The sequence below is a fragment of the Aulonocara sp. 'chitande type north' Nkhata Bay genome, linkage group LG4 (assembly GCF_057382095.1).
Source record: "Aulonocara sp. 'chitande type north' Nkhata Bay isolate Kocher_YH1m ecotype deep benthic linkage group LG4, A_spYH_male_GT1.1, whole genome shotgun sequence".
In the NCBI taxonomy this organism is placed as follows: domain Eukaryota; kingdom Metazoa; phylum Chordata; class Actinopteri; order Cichliformes; family Cichlidae; genus Aulonocara; species Aulonocara sp. 'chitande type north' Nkhata Bay.
Genome location: NC_141347.1, coordinates 35,967,303 through 35,989,465, shown reverse-complemented (window position 1 = coordinate 35,989,465; position 22,163 = coordinate 35,967,303). Strand labels below are relative to the sequence as shown.

Sequence of the window (22,163 nt, the reverse complement as noted above, 5' to 3'; positions counted from 1 at the left end):
CCAACACAGCTGATTTAAATGGCTAAATTAGCTCCTCAACATGTCTTGAAGTTCTCCAGAGGCCTGGTAATGAACTAATCATTTGATTCAGGTGTGTTGACCCAGGGTTAGATCTAAAACCCGCAGGACACCGGCCCTCAAGGCCTGGAGTTGCCCACCCCTGCTCTAATGCTAAAAACACATTTTAATTAACCCAAAAAGTAAATACTAGATTTTGGAAGATTGTACTTGCTTTTTAGACCACAGACTTTTATATACTAAACTGAGACGTTTTATCTACTTTATTCTGAAATAATTCTGAATCACCTCTGAACATAATTTGGTTTTTAATCAATCAATCTTACCATACAGATAAATGTAATCTAAATGATTTTATTCTTGTAAAACACTTCCAACTGCAGTCTAAATACTTCCGGTTGGACTTCTTTTCAAACTAAAGCAACACAACCATCCACTAGATGGCAGCCTTCTCTAATAAAACACTGATTCATGGACTGTGCTCATGTTTTATGTGCATGAAATGATTTATAATTATTTATTTTTTTGAGGTGTTTATCTTTTGGGCTGTAAAATAAACAAAATCCTGAGACAGGTTGACGTCAACATTCAATACTTTTATTGTGAAAAATCTTCATACACATCGCCTTAAACTGTACAATCAATAATTTAAAAACAAGAAAGAAAAATGTTCAGCTTGATGTTTAAAGATCATTACCTCTCTCTCACACTCACTCTCTCACACTCACTCTCTCACACACACACACACACACACACACACACTCTCACTCACACACACACACTCTCACTCACACACACACGCGCTCAGCAGCTTCAGCCAAAACGACAGGAGTAGTGTTTTACTGGTCATTTTTCTTCTTGCTGTTACAAACATTCCCACAATCCTCTGAACGTTTTTGTGGTTATTCAAATAAAAAACTGTGGCTGGATGAACAAACACAACAACACACGAGGTTTGTTGTGCTGATGTCGAGAAAATAAAAGCCTCAGAGTGGGAGAAGCTAAAAACCTAAAAATGTTGGCAAAGAGATGAAACCTGATGGTGAGAGTGTTTTTCCATTCATGAACTTCCGTAACAAACGTTTAAAATACGTGTGAAAACTGCAGGAGAAGAAAACTGCTGAACCACGCTCACAGGCTCCTCATCAGGAGGACAGTTTCTTCACTTCCTATTGTTGTGACTACGAGAGTTTCTGCACGTTTACTAAAAACCATGTGATCATCACTGCTGATTTCCTTTTATTCAGCTGTGCGTCAAACGTAAAAGTTCCTCCAATTATTTACATGTATCTTCCATAGTGTGCAATAGGTCGGCAGCCTTAACATGAAATTTCCCACTCGTGGTACTAATAAAGGTATCTTATCTTATCCTGGGACTCCATCAGAGCAGCGCCACATGACTTGCAGATCAGGAATGACCTTATTTATCGCCGCCCGGCCTTTCTGTCAAACAAGCTGACTTTCCTCCCGTTGCTTAAAGGCACCCACCTTCCTGAACCTTCTTCTGACTGGCTAAAGTCTGGACGACTGCTGAGGGGCCGTTTTAAGTATTTGTGAGCTGTGCTGTCTGCAGAAAGGACGGGATGAAGAAATCTGCTTCTCTAAACCTTAATCAGAGCAAAAAGAGGCTGAACTTTGGCTTAACAGGGTTACATTTACATATTGTTGCCTCATTATTAGAACCAATAGACATGTTTAATATAGAAGTCTGGCATTATAACAGAAACATGCAGAGTGCTTTAAGTGTAGTTTACAATCCTGCATGAAATGAGGGGTATGTCGAAATTTTTAGGACTGAAAACACAAAAACATTTAAAATGAATCGTCTTAATTCACATTAAAGTTAGTAAAATGATGTCACAGAGAGTGGACATGCCTAATATTGTATCTCAGACCATCCAATTGCACGTGGTAGCCAATCAGAAGAAAGCTGGTTTAAACAGGGAGGAGCTAAATTACTCTGTTTCAGGCAGAGGATGAGCTGAGGGGCTGCACAGAGGCTCGGTTTCAGATAAAGAAGGGTTATTCTGAACTGTGAATCATGCAAAGCTGCTCTGAGGGAGCTGGAAACGAGCTGAACAGGTCAGCTGTAAATCTACGTCATGTTTCTCCTTTAATCAGCGACTCATATCTCTGCAGTTTATCGAGAACTTAAACTCTGACTCTTCTTTATTTGACCTTTCAGGTGACTTGTGCGTTATTTTAGATGAACAGCATTCAGCCCGATCGAGCTTCTATTTTTAGAAGCTTTGCACTAAAACACTTTCAGTGAGAGGCCGAGCACAGATGCTGTTTACTGGGCTGAGATCAGTGAACATTAAACCACCATAAACAAGACTCATCTCATGGTTTGGCTATTCTTAGAGAACATTAGGCTGGTCCTGAGGGTGCTGCTGGAACTACAGTTAATGTGTGTGGTGGAGGAATAATCTGACTCTGGATCAGTGGCGGGCATCATTAAAGGTTAGGAGACAAAACAAAACCGAGCGGATGGAGAGACGCCACAAAACCTGGAACGAAGCGCAGAGAAAAAACGAAGGAAAAGAAGGCAGAAGCAGAAACTGAGGAGGAAACAAACCACGCAGCGAGCAGAGAGGAAGAAAGAGACAGAGATGAAGCTCTTCAGAGATCTATGAAAGGAGCATCTATTATTCAGCAGCTATGAATCATGGGACAGCGTGCGGAGGCGGCGGTGCAGATCAGAGGCAGAGAGAGAAGAAGACCTGCTGCTTTGGTTCCCGTGGGAGATCCAGTCGGAGGAGTTTAAAACGCAGCGACTCGGAAGACTTCACGTGTTCCGGCTCGTTTCTACACGAGCGGCCGCTCGCGCACGGAGGCCGACGCTGCGCTGACAGGAGGACGAGCAGGGCGGGAACACGGACGGCAAACACGAGGCGGACGGTCATTTAATTCCACCCTCGTGGTCGCAGCTTAATTCAATTATCAAGAGCTCACGTTTAAACGCAGTCTGCTGTGTTTTGTATTTCAAACATCAGGAAAACCAGCAGCAGACATCCTGAACACACGTCTGTGCTTCAGTCCTCTGAAAGGACCTGCAGCTCGCTCCCACCTGACCTCTGACCCCCTCAGAGTCAGCTGATTTCTGCTGAGTGGTTTATTTAATGACGCCGTGCAAAGTTAAAACGTTATCCCAGCAGACGTGTGCGATACGCGGCCACACGTCTGCTTTTTTCTACATTTGACACCGCGGTCGTCTTCTAACTCCGACTCCTTCTGGGTCTAAATTATTAACTACTGCAGTTTTTGTCACTCGTGAAAGGAGCTGATGGTTGTGACGGAAATGAAGGCGAGATTTTATCTTCAGATTGAGACTCTGAGTGGGCGGAAACTGATTTGGTCGCAGTTTATCAAAAACACATTATTGATTTTCTCTGAAATGTGACGCAAACCACAGAATAAAAAATTGCAAACAGCATAAAAAAGGAAGTTAAGCATCCTGAAATGAAATGAAACTGTTTATGCTTCCACTGAGAGAAAGGCTTTTTAGATTTTTAACATCTCCCGATTAATGTTCTGCTCTGTGCGACGTCTCAAAAAGTGAAACGAGTCGATTAAAATGAAAATGTTCCTGTCGGCTGACACTTTGCTCTGAGAGTTGGTTATGAAAGACAGCGAGTGACATTCAGAGCGCTCCGATAAACACGGGTCACTGTTTACTATCAATACTGGAAAGTTTCCACTGCAACACGAGCCTGACCAGCCGCTGTGACTGGTTTCCTGTTTGCCCTCATCAGAACTTCAACTGTCACATCATCAACAGCTTCAGAAAGTCTCGGGCGTCGCTGCCTCTCCCCACGAGAGCTCAGGCAGACTGAAGCGTATGGAAACACCTCCGCAGACAGACGTGCGGGACGCCCGCAGCTACAGCAGTCACAGGAGCGCAGTAAGCTAACAGCTGAGGGGACTGTGTGGGTTAAAGATGTGACCGGATGGTTACAATGACTCGCCACCCAATGAAGAGCAGCAGCTGTGCTCGGGTTAAACTCGTGAAAATAAAACCAAACATGTTGTTACACAAAGAGCGGGCGCGACACTCGGCGAAGCCCGAGTGATCGCCGATCCACCAAAATCACCAATCAGCAACCAAAACATAAACACGTGAGCCAATCATGTCGCAGCAGAGCTTCAGGACCGTTTCAGACAGAGCCAAGCTTCATCACAGTAAATATGATCATTTTAATCGGAAACAGCGCCCCGATGCTTCAGCGCCGTGTTGGGAAACTTCAAACTGCATTTTAGGCCAAAGAAAAGCTGCGCGCTGAGGCTCTCTTCCCACGCGTTCAGATTTGAGCACAAAAACACTGTGGAGATTTCCTCTGTGCTACTTCTGGCTCCTAATTAACAGTTTGCAGTTTTCAAATCTGCACGATCGGCCGGTTTTCTTTGTCTTCTATGACTTTAAGTTCATTCAATTTGAACTTTTTGCAGTGAAAATCTGAGAAATTCAATGACAGCTGGAACATCTTTCAGCAAAGTTAGTGTGATTTGGGTTTTATTAATCAGTGATCAACTGTGACACTGCAGCCATTAGGGTGACACCATATATTTGCTTCACTTCTTTGTGCTCAATTTAGAGGTTCAGCTGACGATTGAGTCATAAAAGAGCGAAAAACCACAAATAATCTATTTAAAATGCAATAAAACCCCAGAAAAGCAGCATTATTTAATGAAAAATCACTCGGTCCCTCGTCTCTGGGTCTCTCAGAATCAGCTGAATTTTTTATGTTCAATAACTTTAGTTTATTTAATGAAGCCAAGCAAAATTTTACCATCACACATGAATATCTTCAGAGTTACAGGCCCTCTAATTACATGGGAAAGGGTCCAAATTTGCAGTTATTCTGCATTTTTGATCCGTCACAGCTGACATATCCATGTGAAACTTCCAGGGCTTAAAAAGATGTTGAAGCTCTGTTAAAAAATGCAAACGAATCGGTTTTAAACCCACTCCCAGCGTCACAGTTTGTGCACGAGTGTGAGGAGACGCATGTATAATGTTCTTAATCCACCCTGATGTACTTCAAGATGCGATAACTCTGAAAACATTCAGAATGTGAAGGCTTCATTAAACGTGCTGAACTTATCGTACGTTGCTGTTTTCAGTGAAACCAACACATGGATTAATGGACTGCAGCAGTGTCACTATCTGCTCCGTTACCAACACGTTTGGGTGGAGCATCGCTTCGAGGCGAGTCTGGATCGGCGGCACGTTGTCAGAGAAGCAGCAGGTGAGCGCAGACGAGACTCTGCTGAGTTAGAAAGGTGCGACACGACAGGTGAGGCGTGAAATCTGAAAAGCACGATGTCAGGAAGGAGTGGGGGGAAAATCAAGTCGCTGAAGCTCTCGGGCGAAAAAGAAAACAGATGCACCACTGACACATAACCACACTCCACACTAGAACACCAAATGTGGATCACTCCTCCACTGAAAATAGTCCCAAGCACATTTCCACCTGTCTGAAAACTTCAGTTTGGGTTTGTACATTTGATTGGCTGACTGTCACATGTGAAATATTGAACAACAAACACATTTTCCTTAAAAAAAATGTATATAAAAAGCGTGTTTAAAAGTATAATTCATCACATTTGGCTGCATTTAAGCGACAAATGGAGTCCATCAGAAGATCAGAAGCTGAAGGGACTGCAAACTAAAAATAGGAAACTCTTTCTAATTCATGGTTACTGTTGTGCTTTTAGCGATCTATCTGCTGCATGCTCGTTCACTTGGGCTCAAGGCACACTAACAAGTCTGGACTCGGCTCGGGCCGGGTCCTCCAGGGGTTTGTTGGGGGGGTGGGGCCTCTAAACCTCTGTGGATTTATAATATAAAATCACTTTAAAACACGTGTGCTGACAAAAAGCGACTGATCCTTTCTAGTGTTTTGATGGTTAGCTTATCAGTCATAGAACAAAAAATAACGGAGGTGTGGACAGAAAAAGGAAACAGGAAAGGTGTGAGAGTGAAGGCTGCGGTGATGCACAGACACTGAGCGGCGTGCATCATGTAGAGTAACGAAATATGCGTTGGTGAGGGATCTCTGTTCATGTAGTAGCCTCTCCAGCAGGGAGGAGTTTCTGGAGTCTTTTCCTCTTGTTTTAGTGTAAATAAGATCAAAACATTTGTAGTTACTCTCTAAATTTCCTGAGGCACCATTCGAACCCCTCCCCCTTCACCTGCAAAGAACATTAAACACTTGAAACATGACCTCGTGTAGGTGGGAGGTAGCGCTCATGCATCCCTTTATCCATCATTCCTGCTCTTCGGGTTCAGGGATTTCCTCCAGCTAACGACACCCTGCACATCTGTCTCCTGATCCCACGCCCGCTCCAAGCTGCGATCCGGGGAGCGGCGCTTGTTAGGAGATCTTACAGTTGCTGCGGGTGCAGTTCTGCGGCGGGCTCTGCGGCGGACGGATAGACTTGGAGCGCTTCAGGCTGTTGCCTTTGGAGCCGCCGGCTGGGTTGGCCAGCGAGTAGGAGCGTCCGTGCATCATGACGGCATTCATTCCATTGGCCATGGAGAAGGACTTGAGGTGGGACTTGATTGCGACGGGCAGCGGGAGCTTATCGATGAGGTGGACCGGCGTGCAGGACACGATGGCTCTGCAGCAGAGGTCCTGCAGGCTGAAGACTGCAGAGAGGGAGGGCACAGAGACGAGGTTACCGTCAAACATCCGTTAAGGGAAAATGTCAGGTTTTAGATAAATGCTTTTTATTACCGATTTATGAACAGATTGTAACAAAACTAGAGAAATCAGACCTCTTTCGACTCTTATTGCCTCGAATAAACTGAGGACTGACACACAGGAGGAAGCTCAGACTGAAAGAGGCGAGTTTCAGCACACTGAGCCCGACTCTGTTCTCTATAAAGTCTCAAAGGACGTGCAGGACATCACTTCCCACTGCTTTATACTGTAATTACACACGAAGGAGACAGAGCGATGACAGGAATGAGCTCAAATTAATTAGTTTGAGCTTGTGTGGCGATATGACATCCATCTGCTGATGGGCTCCACAGTGCTTCACAGACTCATTTTCTCTTGCTCTCGGCGGTAGTGAAAATCCAGTTTAAGTGCAGTTTAACAACCCATCTTTCCTCACTTTGATGACCCCAGCTCCACATCCACCCACCTCTGTTGGGCCTCCAGAACTTCTCCATGCCATGCCTCATGAGGACGATGCGCGACAGCTCCGTGAACGACTCGATGACGTTGAAGTTGCACAGTGGGCTCACTTCAAAGAAGGTCATGCCATTCTTCTCGGCGTACGCCCTCGCCTGCTCGGTGGGAACTTGCCGCTTGAAAGCCAGATGTAAACGGTTACCCACGAGGATCCGAGGCACGCCTGGGGCATGCTGGGAGAAAAAAAAAGTGAGATGATGTTTGAATTGGATTATTGGTGCTTTTTGCAACTTTAAGTCCCTGAAAGTAAAAAGGGGTTTTGCAAGTTAAGCACAGGACGTCAGCATGCAGCGCGTACCTCTCTCTAATTCATCCCAGTCTGTTCTGCAAACTGAATGAAACATGACTGCAGTGACCGTCACCACTAATCTGTTTCTTCTCAGAGTTTCTGCTCACTTTTCACACTCAGACCACCTCCAATGACGTCATCTACCTTTGCCATTGGTACAGGTGTTCCACAGGGACCTATTCTTGGTCCTCTTTTATTTATCATATTATTTAAAAGTACTCAGCTATTCACGTATATAAAACTTCTGTAACTATTTCAGACTCTGGATGGATGTCATTAGTGCAGGTGTTCCACAGGGAAGTATTCTTGGACCTCTTTTATTTACTCTATTACATCTTTGACTCAAAAACGAATGCACATTTTTACGCAGATGACACTGCGTTATATACCACTGGATCTTCCCTTATCCTGATGACTGCAAAACTACAGCCTGCTGATACATTAAAGAAATATTTCAGCAAATGTAAATGTGTTCTAAACTACGATAAAACTAATCACGTTATTGGTGAGGTCACTAAAAACCATAATTTGGTCTATACTCAAACCCTTCATGGTATTAAAATGTAAAAATTTGATTGGTGTAAAGACCTCGGACTCAGAGTCGATACCACACTGACTCATGTGGAACACCTACCAAGAAAACTGAAGATTAAGTTGGATTTTGCTAAAGAAATACATCTTTTTCCCCTTTTCCGAGGTTGTAAGATCATTCCACAATCTAAAATTTATCTGGACTTGATTGTGGCGATGATGTTTGTATTCATGTTTGGCACATCCTGTCGCCATCGTGTTTAGGTGTTTTCCACTATTAGAAACACCATCTCATATGCCACTGGCTCTTCCAATGATCCCGCACGATAAATTTGCAACCTACAAATTTCTCTGTGATGGTGATATTATTACTGTACTGTATATGAAGAAGCCAGATGGTCCTGCTTAGCAGCACTGCATGATGTTTATTTATAAGACTACTTCATCTTACATCTGAGCCCCTGCTGTTGCGTTTAAATATAATAACACTGTCTGGTCACAGGACACTTCTAACATTAGTTGGACGTTTTACTCACACTGAAAACTGGATTTAAATACTTTGCAAACCTATAAGTGAGCAACAAAAACACTGGAACATGTATTTGTCTTTCCCCTTTTGCACATCCTTTTCTTAAGTGTCGGTGTCCCTTAAAATTAGATCTCAAAACTGACCTGTTAAAATAAAGAACACTACTACTACAGAGAAAAAGAAGAAGAAGGTGATTGGTTCAGTTTCTCTGTTTGTTAGCTGGACAGCTCAAAACATTATGCTTGAAAATTTTAAAATCAAACTGACTCAGGAGTGATAACCATCTTAGAAGGACTCTTTACCATTGTGAGATTATCTCATTTTGCCCTATCGTTGCAAATACAATCACATTGAAACCTTCTGGGACTTTTCTCCGCTCTTTAACCACATTTAGTGGCAGATGCATCGGATTCATCCTCGCAGGCTGATCGTGTCTCGTCTTGCGGCTGAATTCACAGATTTTCTGCTGGCTGTGCAAATCATGATGTGTGCAATTTAGTAATAGTATTAGTATCCTCACAGCAGCAGGATTTAAATTTCATTGATGAGGTTATTTGACCAGAACGGTTCTCATTAATCAACAGGAGAAGAAGGACAGAAATGTGAGTCATTATCACCTCTAATCTGAGATCAGTTTTTAAAAAAGGGAAAATGAGATGAAATGACAATACTGTTGTAAGGAGACAGAAGCACAGCAGAGGATTCAGAAAAATTATGTGTCAGCATCTGTTGTGCAGTTCTTAAGAATGTGGTCACGGCCAAAAGTTAAAGGCTGTGACTTTTCATTAGACCCGGTGCTTTTTGGTGCAAATGAGACTCAAACAGCACTCAGATGAACTGTTAAAAGTATTTCCTGTCTTTAATATGTACTGATTTATGTATATAAACATTTAAAGCTTCAAACAGAAAATGCTGACTGACTGAGCCAGAACAGAAGCTTGTTTTTGTTTTTCATACCCAGAAGTTGCAAATCCACACAGCACAGGAGCTGATTGGTCTACAACGTTATCATAACTACTCTGGTAGCTGTAGGCATCACAGATTTGGGGGTTTCAGGACTTGCATTAGACGCACTGCAGACTTTCAGGAAATCTGAATATTTCAAACTTTTTAAAGCTGAACGTCCATCATTAGGGACCTGCTGCATCATCATCCCTGCACACTTTGCTGTGTTACAGTTTTTTCTTTCCTCTTCTGTTCCTGCAGCATTAGATTTTATCTTTCATCTTGCAGGGATTATCTTAGATTAGTTAAATCTTACACTTTAACTTCGATGCTGAGAAAACATATATGAGTAAGCAGTGAGTTACTTTGTATGTGTGTGTCCTTCCTGCTGATTTGGAAACAAAGAGGATGTCCTCTTTGTCTGTGTGTGTGTGTGTGTTGGTAATTTTGGCCTTTGGAATGTGCGTTCCCGTTTGGCCTTTCCTGCTCCACCTCCACAGAATTAAACACTTTTAAGGACAGAAATAAAAACGAGATAGTCGACTCAAGAATCTCTGGAAGGTGAAACATAAACAGATGACAACTGATGACAGTTTGCTGGCTGTAAACTGATTACATTCAAATATTTGATCACTAATTTTCTGCAACAAATGTTGCACCAGATTTGCCTGAATATATGTTTAGATGTTCATATATTATTTTTTATCCTTTTTCCTCTGATGTTCACTGGTTTGTGTTACGGCTTGTTTATAGGAATCTCTATAAAGGACTCGGCCAAGAAAGGCTGCAGTTCCTCTAACGTCCAGCAGAGGCTCCAGCAGTTAGTCACTCCCCAGAGACTCCCGACAGAAATAAACATGTTTACAGCCTGACACAGAAACGGTTTTGTCTCTACAGATAATTTCTCCTTCATAACAACAGTACAGGAGGAGAATGTTTTTATAACTCACCTGTTTACATCTGAAATCAAAGTAAGAGCATCAATTAAAACTAAATAATCATTTTAAACACAGCAGGACATGATGTAGAAAAGAAACCAGGCTCAAAGTGTGTGCAAACTCTTTATGCTAATGCAGAGAATAACTCAGGTGTAGGTCACATGGTCAGACTGGATTCATTAGAAACAAAGCCAAACTCTCAAACGCTCACCTCATCGATCTCTCTGATCCACCTGTCGATGCCGTCGAAGGACCACCTGTTGGTGATGTCATACACCAGCAGGATCCCCTGAAGAGAGACAAACGATGTCAGCGTGCAAACTCCAGCAGCATTTAAATGAATGCAGCTGTTTGCTCCTCACCTGAGCTCCGCGGGAGTACGAGCGAAAGATGGTGCAGAACCTGCCCTGTCCCGAGGTGTCCCTGAGGAAAGGCAGCACATTAAACACTCAGGTCTGTGCAGCTGCAAGCAGATAAATCCTTCTTCTGCTTTCGGGGTAAACAGCACAAAGCAGCAGGCTTCAGCCAACAGGACGGAAATCTGAGCCGACTTCTTTTTGGGGGTTTCAGATTCAGCAGAGCCAGCGATGGTCCTCCAAACTGAGGCAAAAACATGCAACTCAATCCCCTTCATCCCTCTATCTACAACACTTTCAGCCTGCTCGCGCTCTGACCCAAACCCTCCATGATCTGCCGCAAATGCCACAAATTTATATCAAAACGTGCAACTTGATCAAAGATAAGAGTGCTTTGGTCTTTGGTTGTGAGTCGCTTTAAGTATTTTTTATAAAATGAGTAAACGACTGCACTTTTTTCCACCACTGAAGTGATTTTGAAACCATCTTAAAGAGTGAAAGGTCCCGCCTACTTTGATGGTTTCCTGGTAAAATACTTCTGAGCGCACCAAAGTTTAAATGGGTCACGGAGCTCTGAGGGAACGGCTGTTTGGATCTCTCTCAGGCTTTTTCACAATTGCACTTTAAGTTTTGAGAAGATTCGAGTTTTCCCTTCACTCTGCATTCCAGGGTGATGACATCCACTCCAAGTTCTCTGCCTGGAGATTACTCTGGGGGAAAAAATGTCTTTCCCATTGTTTCACGCCCGGACCCTTCCCCTCCACAAGCACGAGTTCTACATCGACGCGCCGGCATTTTTCTCCTCTTTCACCTGATGTTAGAAAGGAGTTACTGTTATGACACAAACCCCAGAATGGAGAGCGTGCCCAACAAGACTTCCACAGGGACGCATTATAAAACAGCTCCCAAACTTCAGCTGGAAATCAGAAGCAAATTTAATGCTTCAATAACAACTACACTGGGGATGAATCCACCTGGTTAACTATACTCATTATCTAACAAATAACACGGCTGTACTGTGCTAACAGACTGCTCAACGAGCCGATGCCGGCAGGAAGGTCAGATCCGACCTCCAGCTCTCTCAGTCCTCATACAGACGCGTCCCCGGGCAAGACGATCAATCCTAAATTGCTCCTGATGCGCCGATTTGAAGTGTGAGTGACACAGAACAGGCTCTTAAAAGCAGGGAAGAAAGTGCTGCATTAAGGTGTGTGAGCTCTTGAACGTGGCTTGTAGTGCAGAAGCAGTAAAAGTAGAAAAGCATAATAAAACTATCAGTGCATTTACGGCTCCCTGTCATCCAAACATGGGTTCAATATATAAATAAAAGACAGTCAGACGGTAACGACGATGGTGGTGGGGGCTTCAGTGTTTAGACCCAGTCTGTGGTCAGACTGGGTCTTTGTTTGCATCTAAACCTGTGACGTTCGCTGTATCTCACACACTGCATTTCCAACCCACCACTGTGTGAAGTGTCTGTGAGGAAGTTCCTACTACAGCGAGCGGCAGCAGGACTGCACATTCCTACAACTGCATGCACACAGACTTAAAATATGGTAAATCTAAGGACGTCTGAGCCGTGGGCACAAGATAACAATAGACTCAAGGCAGTTTAAATTACATATAATCAGTGCAGGCTGTGGGTTTGGCTCAAACTCAGAATCACTTTATAGTTCTGACTGGTTTATTCTCCAACACAGTAACTTATTTATTCAGATACTCTGCAGGTCAGACGTGAGCTCAGCCTGCAGTCTCACACAGAGCTGTACACACCAGAGAACTCATGATTCTCAGATTTATGCAAACCGGATTGACACATGGAATGAGAATAAAATCTCTTTTTTCAGGTTTAAAAAACAGCTGCTCTGCTTTTCCAAGCAGCATCAGTCCATCTACGCGCGCTGCCGTCTGAGAGGATCATCTGTTGTGCAGCGTACCAGAAAACAAACATTTTCTGGCTTCTTTACGCCTGCACACCTCCAACTTCACGAACTGCATCCTTACTGAAGTGCTTCTAAAAAAATCCCAAATGTTCATAAAACAGCTGCATGCTGATGGTTTTCCCAAGGAAAATAGTCCCTGTGCTTGTTGGGGACTATTTTCAGCAGCAGATTAATCCACGTCTGGTGCTCCGGTGAGCATTCGTGGCACCAGGACGGCGTATGTGGGCTTGAGTCACAGTAAACTAATGAGGGGACATGTAAACAATGGACAACATGGAGCCTCGTGGCTCAGAATAACAAACGGATTCTTGTTAGGTGAAACAATTTCATGTTGTGCTTTTGGTCTTATCGTGGATTTGATGGTAATAATAATCCCAGAAGTTTTCAGCATCTGCTGTTTTCCAACCCAGAGACTCAGAGGAGCCCGAGTCACCACACAGGAAAAAAAAGGACGCTGAGGATGAAGGAAAAAAAAAAAGAGGAAGAGGAAGAGCGGGATATTGACACTGTAAAACAGCGAGGAGAGGAGGCGAGACTGAGGCAGCAAAATAAAGATCCTGCATCACGCAGCTGCCTTCAAACTTCTTTCTTCACACAGAAGACGAGGCGTCGGTTCCCCCCTCAGGAGTCGAATTCCTTGCCCTACTTCCACCAAACAGGCCTCGCCTAGCACTGCAGACAAATACGTGAATCTGCTGCGACTCCACAGATACAGGATTACATCACCGGCATGACAGCGTGCAAAGAGACCGTGCACGTGCACCTCGCAGCTTTAAAATCATGGCAGTTATGAAAGCTGTGAGCTGAAAGTACGGGCATGTGACAGAAGGGCTGAGACACGGAAGATGATAAGAAAAAACTCAGCGTGGGAAACAGATCTGACTGTAGTGCCAGTAAAGCTGTCTTCATTGCAGTGAGATTCCTCTTTATCTTCAGAAACATCTACTGGACCATCTACTGGCAGGTGGAGGTGCTGTTTACTTCCTCCTAAGGAAATGACTTCACCTGTATGGGAGTTGATGCGAGCTGGTTTCCTCCTGAACTGCCTCTCTCCTGGAGGCTGCTAGCTATTCATTGGCTTTGGTTTGATTGTGCAGCTTCACGTTAGCGCCCGTTCTCTGTGGTCTGCTAGTTTCTGTGCTGTTGTAAACAAAGCGAGGTGGAAGACGGTTCTGCAGTACTTTGACACAGAGGCTGTAATCCAGTCCACTTATTACTGACCCACTCTCTGTACAGGCGTGATGATGCTAGCCACACAGCGTGTGATGCTTTGCATGGTGTGGAGCGCCACAGGTGACTCACAGTTTGTACAGGTGATGTTTGGCCTCGTCCCTGCTGTTGTAAGTTTAGAGTCTTTACTTTCAGACCCATCGTTAAAGTCTGTTTTTACTCCAGTTTAAACTTAATCTGTTTAATATAATCTTCTTCTATTTGTTCATTTTTACAAATTTAAAAACATTCCCTTAAATGTTAATCTGCCTTTGCTCCCCTCACTTCGGCTCATCTCCTGTTGCTTTTAAACGAGCTACATAAACAGTAACTGAGTCACATGCCTCACTTCTTCTCTTCATTCCCTCCAACTCTGTGTTCAGACTTAGAGACAATAAAACTGTTTTTCCAAACACAGAAAACAGAAAGAAAAAAAAAACTGCTATCAATAAAAACTTTTCCCATTCCTCACTAAACCAAAGGCATGCTCCATTTCTGCTTTAATGTGACCAAACTCTGGCTTCAGGCCACAGACACATACTGCAGGATTTTAGAGTGGATGCAAGAAAAAATACAAAAATAAAACCGTGTCCTTACCACAGCTCCAGCTTCACTCTCCTGCCGTCCAGGAGAATAGTGGTGGTTTTGTAGTCGATACCTGGACAAGAGGAGAGCGAGAGATGGACATTAGGGAGATAGAAGCACAGAAAACGATAAAAATCAATCAAGTACAATACTCAGTCAGAGAGAGGCTGGAGGAAGTGACTCATCATCACCATGAACACTTGAAACACGACGCAGACGACCGTGACGTTCTTTAAAAATGTCCCAACCACGTGTTTAGGAATGATAACAAACACAACGCCGCTCTTTCATGGCTCTGATTCTATATCTAAACAGTGTATTTCATATGGCTTCAGTTGCATAACAGAAAATATCAACTCCTAAATAATCAGGTGGCAGTTTAACGCTTTGCTGTGCTGCCATAACGTTGGGACTGAAAGCTTCACCTGATCCTTCAGCTGAGTTTACGTTTTAGCCATTACACCTTCATCCGTCCATCACAAAATGCCATGACAAACTTTTGCGTGTGACCTGTAACGAGCCTTTACACACCACGTTTACCGTTTAGCCATTGTGATGGAGGCGGACTGTGGCGCGGCGCCACACACAGCTAACAGCTCGTTCTGTTCTGTCCTTGTTGTTCAGCTCTGCTCTGACAAACCTGTCAGACCGCTACACCTGCCACCCCACCGCGCCACGTCTGGACATGTTCCTGAGGTTTGCACTGAGCCTGCTTCCACCTGAGGCCTCACAGGTGAGCCACTGAATACTCCGATTCTCACCTCTGATAAGATGTTTATCTTTTCGCTCAACAGGTTCTCGTGTCACTAAATGGTTTTTGTGTTTTTATCCTGGAGTCTAATTAGCTTTGCATGATTCACAGTTTAAAATAATCCTAAAGGCTGACCACAGACTGGATTATGATCAGGGATGTTTCCTGACTGTGGATCTATAAGGTTATTTGATAATGAAAGTTCTCACTTCAGACACCGCCACCAAACCTCTCCTGGAAGAAGTTATTTGTGTTTGGTATGTTCAGCCTTTAAAGAGCAGAAGCACACAAACGGGTCAGCCTGGAGCTCTGATAAGAAGGGCGAACACTGTAAATAAGGACTCTTTGTTTATCAGTAAAACTCTTTGAAACTCATGAAATTCTCATGAATGTTCTTCACTGTACCACAGAAACATGTAAAAGTATTCACACAGACAAGTCCTGCGTTACATTCCCACAGTTTCACTTTTCCTCGCTGCCCTTTAAGGCAAAGCTCAGCGAATCTTCAATCCACAGCCATTATTAACACTAATGAAAGAGACAATAGCTCTATCAAATGTTACTGTGTCAGCCTCCGGCGGTTAGCAGGACCACATTACTAAGATCTTCCAATTTTCCCGGCAACATCAAGCTGCTGCCGGGCTAAAGTGCTGAGCTCAGGCTGGCCTAATTGAATCGGAGCGAGTGCAGGGCTTCGTAGCGAGCGCTTCCTTCCCCCTCATATCCAGGGTGCACTTAGGACATCCCAGATAATCAATAGCTTCTCTAATGTCTCAGCTGAAAACTGCTTCTATTCTGGGAACGGACTCACTTTGTGGGAGAGACGTGTGAAGCTTCAGGCTTTCAGCTTTTGCTCAGACCGCGTCGAAGAGGCTTTGACATGGTCGCAAATGAGAGCGCCTCATCTAAAAGCGCTGCGCAGTTAAACTCTTTCCACCAGAAACTAAACACAAGCCGACATGCTGCAGACTGCTCCTGTCTCATTCACAAGTCCAACACAATGAAAATGCAGCTTGATGCATCATATTTCAGTTTAATGCGCACTTCCATCTGTCATTTATAAAACCTGCAGACATATCACATTACCAGCCCTGACCATACTGCAGGAAAACACTGATGGACCAGCTGCGCAGTTCATCAGCTGCTTTCACCTGAACCTTCTTCCGTTTTACACCATCAGAGAGTGATCATAAATACTGCATCTCCCAGCATCTCAGGAATCGTGCCACAGGACGAAGCTGCCTGTTGCCACTCAGCAGCATCACGGAGACCCTCCCTCAGTTCGTGTGTGTGTTTGGAGATGGGTACACTTCAGCCTCTCTAAGTCAGATTAAATGTTTCACTGCAACAGCTGCAGGTGATAAAACCCTGGCTGTGACGGGGGTCCTCTCCTCCACTTGATCCCTTCACTTCCAGCCAGTTTGAAAAACAGACGTTTCCCAGAAACAACAACAGTGAGCATAGAATAAATAAATCAGACAAACTCCAAGTCCCACTGTGGACTGAAGCTGGTGGAGTCTGCTCTGCTGGCTCAGTGTGAGCTCGGTGTAGCAGCACATAAACCAGTTCTCCACCTGCTAGTTGGAGATTCTCTCCATCTTACAGATCAGAACTGCCCTCGCCAGCTGCAGTCGATGCCCGTCCTATTGCAGGACTGGGAACTAATTAACACGGAGGACCACGGACTGAAGAACAGACGCCTACCCTGGTATATATCATAACTGTTTCTACCATCAGAGAGGAAACAGCTTTGAGGTTTTGGACCAACTTCTTAGAGAAGGAAGCAGTTTTTGCATTAAAAAAACAACAAAAAAAATCCACTCAGGACTGTTGCTAGCTGATCAGATGACAGATGAAATGTTTGTTGCTGCCCCGCTGTCAGGCCAGCTCCTAAACAGTCTGTAAAAGAGGAAGCAGCCCCATTTGATGAGAGGAAGATCAAAAGAATTCAAAGAGCTTCATTAAATATGGAGTGCAGAGTGGATCGCAGCTTCGATGGGGATGTTTGTGCCGACGGAAGCGCTGCTATTGATTTCCATCCCTCTGGCAAAGGCAGGCTAGAGTGCCTGCGAGGACCCTGAATATTTCAGAAGGGAAAATCAGGACAGATTTTGATTGGATAACGCTGTCCTCAGGCTGTGATTAGCTGGCTGTCGGGTTTGGGGGTGCCAGCTGGATAGACCGGTCTGTCACATTTCCTGCTCTGTCATTAGAGTTTGTGTGCTTTATCGATCCCAAATCAGACGTCCATCAACGGCACAGAAGATACAAAGACATGTCTGCGATGCACGAGAAGACGGCGACTGTTTTCATTATCAAACCGATTATAGATCGAACAGTTCACAAACCCACCATTTCATCCATACCGCAACCTTCTTCTCTGGTGAGGATAACTGGAGTTCACAAATCTATGCATGTGTTCATGCTGAGGGTCTCTACAAACAATCCTTATGAACTGAATGATAACAAGGAATAATAAGGAATTAGGGTTTAACCTTTTTTTTAAACTTATTCTCGTTCAAACAAAGCAGAAGACAGAAGGTCACAACAGTGACGAGCACATTAAAACCAGATCTGGGAATTTCCAAACATCTGGGGATAAATGAAGTAAATCTTTTTATTCATCAAAATGACTTCCATCCTTGCTGGATGTCATTAGTCTAATTTCTTTGAACTATATCCCAGTGATGCTGGAAGAACTGCGTTTAAGCCGACCAGCCAAAAGGAGGAGGCTGTTCCAGCGTTTAGGAGCCTCAAAAGCAGCTAGACGAGTTAACCTGATGATCAGACTGCTGGAACACGGTCTCAGAGAGGCTGCTTTGCAAGCTCGAGCCGTGTCGGGTAATTAACGACATTTTAAAATGATTTCACTTTGAGGCAATAAAGAGAAGCAAAACATGGCTGACGTTAGTTCTAGTTAGCGGCACAGCTGCTGTGCATTAATAATTTCTAAGAGGATTTCAAATAATTTCCCCTGATCTGAGATATGCTTCATGGCTGATAACAGCAGGCTTTAGCAGAGAAGACAATTAAAAAAAGCTGAAAAGACATCTCAGTGCATCAGTTAGACAAATGAGGCTCTTAAACCTTTCTTATTTCAGTGCACAACAATGAAATATCCCCCAAGGACTCGACCAAGCTCAGCCCTGCATTGTGTTATTATTATGATGGACTGGTTCACTTGACAGCATCACTGCTGCTGCTTGCAGGCCGGCTCATTCTCTTCCTCCTTATCTTCTAAAGTGACGGCGGGTTTAGCGCGAGGAACAAAGAACTGGAAGGTAAATGAAAAGTTGAAGCTGGACTAACAGACTGACACAGTGCCGGAGACGCACTCTCACCGGGTAATTAGTCATAATTAATGCTCGTTTCCATGTGAAGCTTTAAAGCATTTTGATGGTCGTGATTTTTTAAATGTAAAAGTTTGTCACTTTGTCTGTTTTTAAAGGTGGTTTAAAGCTTTTATAGCACCTATATTAACAGAACAGGCTGTCGTCAGCTGGATTCATACTAGTTTACTCCTCCAGTCTCCATCTGCTCCACTCTGTGTGCGAGGAGGTGCACTCGCAGTGAGACTGAGAGCCGTGAAACTAATGAGGCCAAAAATAACAACAGGGATACTCTCACACTGAGATGAGTGCATTTTTCACTTTACTTGTTATCATTTATTTCATTAATAAACATCAAGTTGACTCTAATGACAAAAACGTGACTCCCATTTTCTTCTTCTTCTGACTGAAATACCAGCTTATTGAATGTACCCTGGTATTGAATTGGTGTCTGCAGATACTGAAGCAAAGCCGCTGGCATTGTATCGGAAACAGAATAAATTGGATCAGTGCACCAACTATGTATACGCCCCAGGTGGCACTCTTCAAAGAAGGATAACAGGAATGACTGCTCATCCCTCAGCTGACCATGTCCACAAAAAGTATAATACCTTGATTACAGACGGACAGCTGGAGACCCGACGGCTGAGCGCTCCTTCCCGCTATACTTCTAACGGAGTTAGACGTTAGCGGAAGTTAGCTCGCTAGTTTCGCTAGTTACCTAAACATGATATAGCATGTTCTGACTGAGAGATTTCTGAAAAAAATAAACATACAGCTCTGCTATCACTTCCAACATAAATGAAGACAGAAAACTAAACAGCAGTGACGTTTGTAGGGTTACTGAAGTTGGACTAGCTGGTATATAATGATGTGCTACGTGATCGCTAGCTACACAGCTATGTTAGCATAACATAAACAGTGAAACTTTTTTCCACTCGATAAAAGTTAACGTGAAGGTTCCTGATGGTTAGGGACAAATGCAATCGCATGGCAGGATGCTGTAAACGGACCAAACTTCAGTCAGAACAACTGAGATAATCCATCCACAATACGAGGTTAGTCATTAATATACTGCAACAACATGGGAATAGAGCAGCTGCCAGAGAATTCAACATTAATGAATCAATGGTACAGAAGTGGAGGAAGCAAGAAGAATGAGTTTAATAAAGTTTGATTTATCTGACTGCTTTGTTTTGCTTAATGTGCATTATATTCCCGTGCACCTTATGGTCCGAAAAATACGTATTTGACTTTTTTATTTGGCACACTGCAGTTTAATGTTGCAAAGCTCCTCTTTTTAACTTCAGTGGATATTATACATGGTTAACTCAGGATATGTCAGCACATTTCTACTGGAGATGCCTTTGGTTAAACTTTCAGCAAGGAATTTGCATTTGCACTGTTAAATGTTTATATAACTTTAATGCACATAAAAAACAGCAGCTTGTTTAAGTGAAAATAAATGGATGGTTTTTTTGCACTAGTAAAGTTGTGAAGTTGTATTTTGTGGTGGCACGAGTGGCCAAAATGACACCAAAGTGCGTCTTGTGGCAGTGACAAGGATGAAAAAGGTGAGTATAACAGGCGCCACTGTCATGACCTTAGCTTCATCCCAGGTTACGTTCTGTGAGTTTCTGTTTAAAGACTCCTGGTTTCCACTGACTCGTCTGACAGTATGCTCTAAGTGCAACAGAGAGTTAGGAATACATTTTATACATGAAACCTGTTCAGTTATATTTTATTAATGCCATCAGATGAAGCTGTGCAGCAAAGTTCCAGCTGAAAATGCTTCCCACTGTGTCGGGAATTTGCATGTATGCTGTTGGTGATGAATGAGTCATAAAAATGTTTTCATGTTTAGTCTGTTTCACACTTCTGGAGCTGCAGTTAGTTGATCAGAGATCTATTAGAGAGACATTTATTTCAGTTACACCTCACTGAACTCCTACACTGAAGGTGAGACCTTCTGACCTCCATAGCAGCTCAAAAACAGCTGATGTTGTTAAACTAAAACACGGCCGGCTCTGTTTTTTCCCCCACAGTTGGCCGCCGCTGAAGGTGTTTAGGAATAAGAAGAGGAACTACGCTCACTGAATAATAACCTGTTTTTACACTGACATCAGAGAAAGCATTGTTTATCCACTATGTGCAGCAACAATGCGCACACACATCCATGACCGCCTGACTCACTGCTGTGTTGTGAAGTTCAGTGTATGTGAATGTGTCATTGTACGCTCTCCACAGCAGCAGCGGTGGTGGCGTGCGCAGCTTGTATGTTCAGGACTTCAGTGATGAGCCAGCAGGAGCCCGATCAGCTGAGGTGGGAGTGACTCACCACTACTGTAAGCGTAAGGGGACTCTGCAGATCCATCCTGCAGGCTGTCCAGGATCTCGCCTTTGCCCACGTCGCTGTCTCCTACCAGGAGGAACTTCAGCAGGTAGTCGTAGCTTTTCACTGGGCTGCCCTGGCTGCCCATCCTGTCTCACATGGAGGTCGAGGGAGTAGTCTCCAAGAAGCTGAAGGGGAAACCAAACAGCACCCTTACGCGTTGCTATTCCCTGATACACAGTCTGTTATGCCATGAATGTCCCGCATGCGGGTCTGGGAGTCTTTGTTTTGCCTGCTAACAGTCTTCAAAACTGTAGGTAGTTTAATTTCAGGCAAAGAAAAAAAATAGGAAAAAGGGGGTCACAGTCTCAGAGGAATGTCCTGTTTGGCTGCCAAAAATGTGGTTGTGGAAAGTAAAACATTGTTTAAAGATAAGAGCAATAATAGTTTTGAGAGGGAAGAAAAACTGGCACTGACAACTTAAAATTATGTTAAAAAAAAGAACAAAAGACTTTTCTTTGCGAGATTAAAGATTAAAGCACATATTTAAAGTGTAACTGGAGCTGTGGAATGATTGTTGTAGTTGCAAGAAAATATGATTACTGTCTGCTCTTACTTTAAACTAAGTCTAGCAGCTGTTGCTTATTTTTAAAGCAGATCTTTTTTGTGACACATCAAACTCTCAAACCTGGAGGGTGTCTTTTTGTTGTCATTTCAGCGCAGCTTTCGGGCTAACAACAGACTAGCCCCAGCCCCGCTAGCTAGCTTAGCTATTATCCCTGCTGCTGCTATCCCAGACTGCTAAAACAGTAATCATATAACGACACCAAAGCGCTAATTTTAGCCATGCACAGGTTTAGCTTATTGAATAACTTTCTACAGAATAAAACAACGATGTTGCTTTGTAACAGGCAGCTAACCGCGGCTGGGCTTCAGCTGGAGTCCGAGTGATTTCAGGCCGCCTGGATGGCTTTCTTCAGACCGAGATGACAAAGATTCCAGTAACTTCACTGTAATCCAGAAAATTCCCACATCTGTGGCGGAATCAAAAGGCCGCGGAGCATCTACGTCCAGTCCAAATCTCTGTGAGTGATCTCAGTCCGTGCTGTTTCCATTTTTCTCCATTATCCTCAGTCATAACCACACATAAAGCCCCTCAGTGCTGCTCACGGATACAGCGACGACTGACCGAGTTCAGCGCTGACA

General features: G+C 43.7%; 1 protein-coding gene across 1 annotated transcript; it reads right to left on the bottom strand.

Annotated features, from left to right (window-relative positions):
* Positions 1–593: 593 nt before the first annotated feature.
* On the bottom strand, positions 594–22,163 carry LOC147333193 (ras-related protein Rab-40C). The gene is made up of 7 exons (XM_086290195.1): positions 21,878–22,163; positions 20,964–21,145; positions 14,558–14,618; positions 10,815–10,875; positions 10,664–10,741; positions 7,171–7,393; positions 594–6,670 (listed from the first exon to the last, which is right to left on the bottom strand). The coding sequence occupies exons 2-7, from the start codon at positions 21,103–21,105 to the stop codon at positions 6,396–6,398; spliced, it is 840 nt and encodes a 279-aa protein (XP_086146321.1). The 5' UTR covers positions 21,106–21,145; positions 21,878–22,163; the 3' UTR covers positions 594–6,395.